Source organism: Gavia stellata, chromosome Z, assembly GCF_030936135.1.
Source record: "Gavia stellata isolate bGavSte3 chromosome Z, bGavSte3.hap2, whole genome shotgun sequence".
NCBI lineage: Eukaryota > Metazoa > Chordata > Aves > Gaviiformes > Gaviidae > Gavia > Gavia stellata.
The window spans coordinates 85,643,358-85,653,356 of record NC_082637.1 but is presented as its reverse complement, the minus strand read 5'-3'; the positions used below and the strand labels follow the sequence as shown (position 1 = coordinate 85,653,356).

At 46.0% G+C, this 9,999-nt stretch overlaps 1 protein-coding gene across 1 annotated transcript; it reads left to right on the top strand.

The window, feature by feature from the left end:
- Positions 1-2,067: 2,067 nt before the first annotated feature.
- Positions 2,068-5,692, top strand: MBLAC2 (metallo-beta-lactamase domain containing 2). Its single transcript, XM_059834315.1, has 2 exons — positions 2,068-2,512; positions 5,226-5,692. Exons 1-2 carry the CDS (start codon positions 2,068-2,070, stop codon positions 5,609-5,611), a joined length of 831 nt encoding a protein of 276 aa, XP_059690298.1. The 3' UTR covers positions 5,612-5,692.
- The last annotated feature ends 4,307 nt before the right edge of the window (positions 5,693-9,999 follow it).

Below are 9,999 nucleotides of genomic sequence, written 5' to 3'. Positions count from 1 at the left end.
ACTATTACACCAATCTCCACCTCAGGACGGTGTATGACCCATGGGTTGGCAAGTAAAGCAAAATGCGAGAAACACATTTTTTGCAGGGGAAGATGTCAAGAAATGGGACCCGAGCGAAGCCCAGCTGAAGCAACGTGCTACTGCTCACTCCCCAAGACTGCATAAAGATCCGTTCAAGGCCCCAGCCCAGAAATCCCACATGCTGTTTACCATTAATTGCAAGGTTACCGCACTGCACCCCGCTTGGTAAGAATGTGTCTGTTCCAGCCTTGTTGCTGTACATGTATCATCACAACTATTCCCACCATTAGCCTGTGGGTGAGGTAACAAGTTCAAACAGGAACTAAGAAGCAGCACAATAACTACAGCTTCTCATACACTTGTCTAAAATAACATGGAATCCGGGAGAGAATTGCGATTAGGAGCAAGAAATGCATACTTAAGATTATGATCTTCTAAGATTCCCCCAAATGGAAGCAATGGCCTTTTTATTAAATGCCAATGGGAAACAGGTTGATGTGAGTATTTTCCTACTTATTATTTTCAAGCACTGCTTGGATAAAACAAAATCACACTATGTATTTCCACATTACTCAGCAGCACAAAAAACTGTCTAAAAATAAGCAGAGAGACTAAATAAATCATTTTAAGAAAGACAACAAAGCAAAAGCTAAGCCTGAGCATTTAATAAACTGAAATAAAAAGAAAAAAGAAAGAGCACTCATTTGAAAATGGGATGAAAAGCAAGATGTGAGGCTGGCAGAATGGAGAAAGATAAAAGATACAGTACAGCCCCAAACATGAGCAATTATATTATCTATGTGTGAAAAAAGGGAACCAACAACAGAAAAAAAAAACAAAAAAAAAAAGCTAAGGGAGATGTCTAGCTAGCAAGGAGAGACACACTGCTTGCACTAAATATAGTGAATATAGAGGCGCATTTTTAAAATGCTGCATTAAAATCAATTCTTGGTAAGATTCTTTTGAAATAGTGCATTAGTCTGGTGAGAAGTAACAAGATTTAAAACTAATGGTATTTCAACTCGGCAGTTTTACTGAAACTCGTGATTTTTTCAAGCGTGCCATAAACTGACAGTGACAGATGGCCAGAGAAATCGCGAAGGAAAAGTCGAGATGTACAACTAAGTCACCGAGCATGACAAAGTTACGACAACCAGTGTTTTGGCTGCCGCGAGGGATGCCTAATGGAGCACCCGGATGCATTTTTGTGTTTACAGAGAGTTTATGTGTCATTTACTCTACAAATGAGAAGGCGACTTTCAGGTTTAAGCATTTAAAATCCCTTCGAAACTACGTACGCTGTCGCTCGGGCAGTCAGTCAGGGGCAGGCTGCGGAGGCCTTCGGGAGGGAAAGGCCTGTGGAAAGGGGGTCCCCGCCGGCTGCGAGGCGGCCGGTGCGATGGCGGCGGGTGTGAGGAGACTCTGCGCTGGGTCGAGCTCTCGTGATCCTACGTTTTCCTCAGCACAGAAGTCTCGATTGTGTTCCGACCCTTGATTTTCAGAGGCAGTCACTGGAAGGGAAGAGCAGATACAAGAGAAAGGGCTGGAATTTGAACACTGAGGTTTTGGGCTGATCACCCGACGCCCCCGAAGGCAAAAGGGTGACACCACTTCCCACGACGGCCGCAAGCCCCCGCCATGTGAGAACACACCCCTCGGATCCTCCCTTGCCCCTTCCCGCTCCCTCTCCCCGCGCCTTCCGCCCGCCGCACCGCCACCCCCGCCCCAAACCGCCGGACGCCCCCGGAGGGTCCCCCCGCACGACCCGCGCCTTACGGCTTTACTTCCCCCTCCGCAGACGGCTCTCGGCCGCCTCTCCCGCGCCGCGCCCGGCCCTGTCACCGCAGGGGAGCGGGCTTCAACCCCTCACGCTGGGTCCCCCGCGGACCCCTCCCCTCAGCGCTCCCCCGCGCGCCGCCGCGCTCCGCCCGCGGCTGCCGCAGTGGGCCGGGCCCGGGGCCGCCCCTCAGGCTCCGCCCGCCGCCGCGGCGCTGAGGGGGCGGCGGGCGGGGGGGGGGCTCGTCCTGCGGGAGCGGCGGCCGGGCCATGTCGGCGCTGGAGTGGTTCGCGCACAAGCCCCTGGGCGGGGGCATCTTCTGGATCCAGGAGCGCTTCTACGAGTCGGGCAACCGGGCCAACATCTGGCTGGTGCGGGGCTCGCAGCGGGACGTGGTGATCGACGCGGGGCTGGGGCTGCGCAGCCTGCCCGAGTACCTGCGGGCCGCCGGGCTGCTGGCGCCGGCGGAGGGAGCCGGTCCGCGGCCGCTGCTGGCCGTCGCCACCCACGTCCACTTCGACCACTCGGGCGGGCTGCAGCACTTCGAGGAGGTGGCGGTGCACAGCGCCGAGGCGGCGGCCCTGCTGCGCGGCGACAACTACGAGGCCGTCACCTGGCTGTCGGACCGGGAGGTGGCGCGGCCGCCGCGGCCCGGTTGGCGGGCGCGGCACTTCCGCGTCCCGCCCGTGCGGCCCACCCGCCTGCTGCAGGAGGGTAAGGGCGGGCGGGGGCGCGGCTTCGCGCTTCGCCGTTCAAACGGGCGTTTGCCTGAGCGCCGGAGGGGAAGCGATTCTGAAAACGCGTGATGGTTTTGAACCCTGGGTCGCAGGGTGACAGCTCCCCTGCCGCTGCTCTCGCGCTGCTTTATGCAGCTCCTCTGGACAGTCGTTAAAACGGTGTTTCTTCGCTTACGTGCAGTCTCTGCAGCCCGCGCTGCGGAGTCTTACGCGCCGTCCGCAACATGGGGCAAAAAAGATAGGCAGTGGGTTAAATCCCTGTTTCTGCCAGTTCTGAAGGTATCGGCAGGAAACATGGATAAAAGGCCCTGTTCTTCCTGAACCTGTTTGCCTGTTGATGCACCCTTTTTTTTCCTTAGACGGAGAACCACTCAACAGTCATTTGAGTGACTGACTTAATTGAGCGCCCCACGTTTAGCCTTAGGCTTCTAACAGTATGTCACCATGTCTGGCATCTGGTCACCCTTGTTATTTATAAACTGTCAAGGCATAGTAGCGCAAAGGACAAAGCGATTTATTGAAACACGCACTGCGAAGAACATGGATTTTGTTTGACAGGCTTCACGTAGATGTCACGTTTACGGAAGTGGCTTGTTACAGGAAAAAAAATGCCATTTAGCCTCTCATAGATAACGACGACTCAGTTATTTTGGCAACAAACAACCTAACTGTAGCATACGGTGAAGCAGAAGTTAAAGGGTCTTGACAGAAAGGTGACACCTTTTGCAGGGGTCTTGGTCTCTTCTTGGCTGTATTAGGCCATCCCACATAGCTGCTTGGAAAAGCAGAACCGAACTTACTGAAGACTTCAGAGGGGAACTGATGTGACGTTTAACTATAGTCAATCAACAGAAGTTTAAGTTGTTTTTATTAAGAATTATTTAAAAAATAATCTTGCTAAAGAACAAGCATACTCGCTGTCAAAGTAACATCAGAGTGTCGTAGATAACGTTCATTGAGACATCCTGCGTGGGGGTGGCATGTCATGTCAGTGCCTGTGTCATTGCTGTGGGGTTAGGATATCCAGTAATGCCAAAAATACAGAATGTGGCAGGGGCAATATTCTGTTACAGTCCAAAGCTGCAGCTTTTACTCGTACATCGCCTGTTTCGTTTGTTAAGTTTCGGTTTTGTATTCCCTTAATCTTACCGGATCTTTCAAGCAGCTTTCATTTTGGCTATTCTAGCTAAAATTGCATTTACTTGTATTGTGCCTTACGATTTGCAGTTTTCCTAGTCACTTGTATCTTCTAAGACTCAGTTTCCTTCAGCTGTCCCAGTCCTTTTTTTTTCTGTAATTCTGCACATTTCTTCTTTAAATTTTGGATGCTGTGTTCTGCTTCTTTGTAGTCTTCTCAGTGCCAAGAGCAGTTTGAAACCCACTGGAATGCTTTCTCCATTAACTTCACCACCTCCCCTGTTGTTTCATTCATTAGTACCGGCATTTTCTGCACCATCTTCTCAATAGTCAAGTCTATGTCTTTCTCCTGCCAAGGCTTCTCAACATTTGGCTAAAAATTCTCTTTGATACTTTTGAAACTAGCTGCTTCTGCAAACGTAGGGATCAGTTCCCCTGTTTGGTACAGGACAGTCAGACGTTAGTCCTTCGGTGACTTCCAAATGCTGTTCGGGCATTTTCAGTAATCCTTTTCAGTTGAATACCAAAGGTCCTGTCACGAAAGGTCTGCCTTTCAAGAGTTAAGTACCTGTAGGCTTGCTGAGTCTTGAGTAAATTCGTGGCATGCCTGTCTCTGGTGTGAGACAGTTCTGTAACTTTCAGATTTCTAATACAGTAAAGGTTTGGTAACTTTTTCTTGTTCTCCTGGGAACTTGAAATGCATATTGCAGTTTTAAGTACTGTTTCATGATGGTACTGGATGCCATTTCTTTTAGAACTCTTTCCTATAGCTGTTAAGCAGCTGCTTCGGAGAAGGTTGCTTATACGTTGGTCTTCTTTCCCTACACAGCCCTAAAGTTTACATATTTACCACTTGTAAATTAATAGGGTTTGCATATTTATAATTAAGGTGGCATTAGAACTTAAAAGCAACTTAAACTTGGCCTGTTCTCCATCCCTAGACTGACTTTCTGCTGAAACTACCAGTTCAGTGGCTAGCGCAACGCAAAGGCATTCACATTTCGGCTGGCAAAGAAATGACTTGATGTTAAGGAAGTTCTATTTTTATGTATCTGATTGAATGAGATGAAGAAAGTGTGTGGAGGCTAGTCTTGGTTCTCCGCCAGCAATTCATGTTTTGTCATTTTGCCTTTCAAAAGTAACAGCAGTGGAATTCTAGGCGAATTAAGTGAGGGTAAAATTATCATAAATTGTGAAGTACTTACTTTGCACACTTTCAAAGGAGACTTGGCTTAGATATGTTCTGGTTTTCTGTTTTATTTTCTTTATCACATGTCTTCTCACATTGTTTAGTTTATTAGGGTGGGAATAGATTCAATTAATACAGCCCAAGCCTATGTTAACTATTACGATCACTGGAAAATACCCTAACTTCAAGCATATCTTTCAGAGGCCTCTTTGGCTTTCACCGAGAAAATAAATGTCCCACTCTCATTGTTGTGGATATATAGTATGTACAAACTCTCAGCGTATGGGTAGGTTGTACGTACTCTTTGTGGTGTTTAATATACGTGATAAATGCAAACGATTTCCTCTAATGCATTTGTTTGCAGGGGATGTGATCAGCCTCGGAGACCGACAGCTTACCGTCATGCACATGCCTGGTCATTCAAGAGGCAGTATATGCTTACACGACAAAGACCGGAAGATTTTGTTCAGTGGAGATGTGGTGTACGATGGATCCATGATTGACTGGCTTCCCTACAGCAGAATAAGTGACTACGTTGCAAGCTGCCAGCGCCTCATGGAGTTAGTGGACAGAGGTCTCGTGGAGAAGGTACTGCCTGGGCACTTTAACATATTTGGGGCAGAAAGGCTGTATCGTTTGGCTTCCAACTACATTTCGCAAGCTGGAGTTTGTCACAAGGTTTCTACTTGTGCCATGAGATCCGTTGCAAGCATAGCACTTCGCATTACAAATTCGAGAGTCACTTCTTAGTGACAGTGCATTTTGTGTGATCTATTCCCTGTTGAAAAACCAAACGGCTTGTGGAAGTGTTGATAGAAGCAAAAGCGATATGCATCACTAAAGAGCTGGCAAATTGATACAGATGAGCTGCAAAAATGCTCCCTATTTTTGCCTACTTTATTCCTATTTTTATAAAAAATACATAAGCTACTAGCATTAGCCAAAGCTACCTTTTTCCTTCTATTTTTTCAGGGCATGTTTGCACATGTATTGTGATTAAAATATATTGTTTTATTTTTGTTATGATTCTGACAGATGCATATATGCCAAAACGAGAGGTTTTACATTCATGCCTGAAACCTTGTTGATGTAGCACTAGGTTTGTGACTATACGCTCGACTCCTGCTCAGGTTTTGGCCTCACACAGCTCATGCTAAGACCTGGTGTGCGCTGGGAGCAGCGCCATTAGGTCAAAGCAAGAGCAGCACCTACGCAGGACTTAGTGGGCAGAAAGAGGTAAGGGCCATTCCGCAGCCGTTGTCACCTGCTGCTCGGTATCTGCTGCACCCGTCATCGCTTGCATCTTTGCAAAGTAGCTGCCTGGCAGTTTCTTTAGAATCCACTAATGTATGGAAATGGACCAAACTTCCACGCTGGAAGGTACAGATACATCAGCTTACCCAAAAAGCTTTTGATTCAGATCCAACAGCAGATGGGCTGTTGAGGCCTTTCCTGCTTCCCGCTGTGGGGCAGGGGACACCTGCACCCTGACAGAGGAGCAAGAATGAGCACTCTCACCATCAGCTAGGGAACTGTTTTTGCTTATAGGCGTGCGAGTTAGGAACTAAGAGAATTCATGAAGTAAAGAATTAATATGGTAGACTAGTCTGTACAAAGTGGACTGAGCCCTTGCTTGATGTGTTTGGCGTTTTTTCTGATGAGCTCATAAAATAAATGTTATTTACAGAGTACGTTGTTCTGTAAATTTGAGAGAACTGGACTGTGACAAGCTTAAAGGTTTTATTTGTGTTTAAGAGTATTTTTATGTGACTGGATTGTAACTCGGTTGTTAACGCTCTGCGGTAGGGGAAGGATGGAGGCTTTAACATGACCTTGCCCTACTGCAGGTGCTGGATTAAACAGCTGGTACACTTGTTACCACAAAGTGAATGTACCTTAAACTATTTACTGTTTGCTTATGAAGTGTTTGGTGCGTATTCTTTTTACAAAATGTAAAGTGCATTGCATTTCAGTCTGTTCTAAAAAAAGTTGAATACATTGAGAAATGCTACATGACATTATAACTTGCTTATGAAAATTGAATGTGTGATGTTTAAAAGCTGTTGAAATGGTTAAAGTTTGTGTAATTACTCTAACAGTCTATATATATTTAACTTTTTTAAAAGGACACTGTCTGATGTTATTTTTGTATATAGACATATATACTTTCCTAAAAAGAGTGCAAATGATTTTCCCAAATTTTAGTGGAGTTTAACCTTATTTCTTCGGCTTTCACGTCATGGGGAAGCTTTTTCCCCCCCTCTCATTATACCCAACAGAAAGGGAGCCCAAACTTTGGGCTCTAAGGCATGGGGGAGTGGAAATCGATAGCCATCTTAATAGGTGTCAATTCTGGTGAAAAAAAAGTTGCAAAAGAAAAAGCATGTCTGTCTAAAAATTATGAAAGAGAATGTTTCATGTAACACTCTTCTTCCACAGACCACTGCACTCCTGCCTTTACTATTTGTGTATATTCTTCACCAGGATTTGTACTGATAGGTTGTGGCATGCCTAGTTCTTGTTCGCAGTGCCTATCTGCAAGCTGAAGCAAAACTGTGAGTGGGCAGGACAGGCGTAGCAGTGCAGCACTTGAAAGACCTGTTACCACTCAGACCGTAGTCTCTTTTTTGGAGAAATCCAAGTATGTCTGTATTACATGAGGAGCGTTTAACCAGTGGGTAGCCTTCTGTCATAAATGAAGCTAGGAGCTTTTTATCTTGGCCTCATTTGGCCAGAGGAAGAAATCCAAAAGGTTAGCCTGGGAAGCAAAAAAGCTGTTCGGTGAAGAGGCCCAGGATAAACTCTACAGTGTGGTTTTCCTTTTTAGCCTGCTGATGCATGCTGCTGTTTACATAGCAGTCCAGACGCTGTTCTTGATAGCTAGGTTTGGCTGGGATAGAGTTAATTTTCTTCATAGTAGCTAGTATGGGGTTATGTTTTGGATTTGTGCTGAAAACAGTGTTGATACACAGGGCTGTTTTAGATATTGATGAACATACTTACACAGAACCAAGGCCTTTTCTGCTTCTCACCCCACCCCACCAGCGAGTAGGCTGGGGGTGCACAGGAAGTTGGGAGGGGACACAGCTGGGACAGCTGACCCCAACTGACCAAAGGGATATCCCAGACCATAGAGTGTCATGTTCAGTATATAAACTCGGGTGAAAGCTGGCTGGGGGACTGCAGCTTGGGCTGAGCATCGGTCGGAGGGTGGTGAGCAATTGTTTTCATTTGCATCACTTTACTTTCTTGTTTATTTTCTTTTTCATTACAATTTCTATTATTATTATCATTATTATTATTATTTTATTTTATTTCACTTATTGAACTGTTCTTACCTCAACCCACAAGCTTTCTCGCTTTACTTTTCCTATTCTCTCCCCCATCCTGCTGGGGCAGGGGGGGAGTGAGCGAGTGGCTTTGTGGTGCTTAGTTGCCAGCTGGGCTTAAACCACAACAGTCTTTTTTTTTTTTTTTTTTTTTTTGAGATAATAACAGATTCAACAGAACTTATTACAAGGGGAGCGGCCTGTTCTGTGGCAGAGCAGTCACAAGAACAGGAGGAGGAAGAGACTGAGATAATGAGACAGAAACCACCCACTCCCTATCCCTAAGTGAGCTGTGAGATATGCGAAAAGATTTTAGCCGTCAACCAGGTGAGCTAATTCTCAGCTGGTTGCTTTGATGCTGGGATATTGGGGCCAGTAGTCAGGAATTAGAGGGTAAGGAAGCCCGGCAGCTGGGATCCCTTGCGAAGGATAAGGCCCTTGACAAAGGGATTGGAAAAAAGGCAGGAGTCCTCAGTCTTTGGTGGCAACTCCTGTCAAGTGTGAAGGACAGGTATCCCTTCAAGAACGAACTTGCAAACTCTCGAAATGGACCACCATTGAGGGGGCCATCCAGTATCTGAGGGAATTAGCCGTGTTGGAGGTGATCTATAATGACCAGGCATGCAAAGACCCGGATGAAATCGGTGCACGCGGTCCGTGTGGCGAAAGTTTGTACGAAATGCAGCGATGTCATACACCCACACCCTGGCAATAATGCGCTGGTCAGACTTTGAGGCACCAGCTATAGATGAACTGGCCAGACAACTCCAAGAATACAAAGATAATCTTGCTCCCCCCGTGTGTGCTTGTGTCTCAGCTGTGGACAGACACAGACTGACCCAAAACATGTTCAAGCAAGCTGAGAAGGGTAGGGTTTCCTCATGCACTCCAACCAAAGCCTCAGCTATTAAGGGAGCTACTACGAAGAAAATTAACTCTATCCCAGCCAAAACCAGCACACCAGGGGTTCACAGTGGGCAACTGCAGATCTGAAGTGGCAAGCAGGAAAGCCAGAATGGCTGAAGAAATACATACCACTGAAGCTTACACCAGTTATCCAGATGAAGCCATGGTGTCACCTGTTGGCTGTACTGTCAACAGCAATTGATTGAATTCCTTCCAGTTAGCCACCAGTAGTAGTCTTGCTCTATGCTTTTGTGAAGGCTGTAGGAGCACTGGTGATAACCCCGTGCAATAACGCGGACAGAGAGACCTCTTCTGTCACAAAGCCTGCCAGTATGTATGCCAGTTGCTAGAATTTTGCAAATGTTCATTAGGAGAGTGAGATCACATTGAATTTGCATTTTGTGTTATACAACTATAGGTTTGTTTGTTCGATCCAATATTAGAAGCCCTGTAGCCAGATTTTATTGTGAAATCTGAGCTCCTAAGAGAAGGCTTACAGGCATGGCAATTCAAAAGCAAAGATATCCTCCGTCATTTGTGTTTAAATCTGTGCTCAGTATTGGCTACAAGATCCTTAAATATCCAGATCATAGTCAAGATACCCTATTAAGCCATGCTTAAGTCCATTAAGTACACGCAGATAACAGCAGTTGCCTGTATTTTTTCCTTGACCAAAATCTAGGGAATCATTTCCTAGATCAGAAGTGAGCTTTACGTGAACATAGCCCAAAATGAGATGTGCTAGTAAACTGCTGCTACAATCCAGTTGAAAGTAGTTTTTGAAGGTCTCGAAATTATTTTTGTATTATAAGAAATTCACTACTAGGTCAATGTTACGTGTTAAGTATAAAGAACTGTCTCTATTTTTGTTAAGAATTACACAGCTTTAGTCATAAGAGTTTG

What these genes read in the sequence shown, in the direction of transcription:
- MBLAC2 (XM_059834315.1), top strand. Translation starts at nt 2,068, where the DNA reads ATGTCGGCGCTGGAGTGGTTCGCGCACAAGCCCCTGGGCGGGGGCATC. An exon ending in CACCCGCCTGCTGCAGGAGG is followed by an intron (nt 2,513 to 5,225) that starts GTAAGGGCGGGC and finishes ATTTGTTTGCAG; the next exon opens with GGGATGTGATCAGCCTCGGA.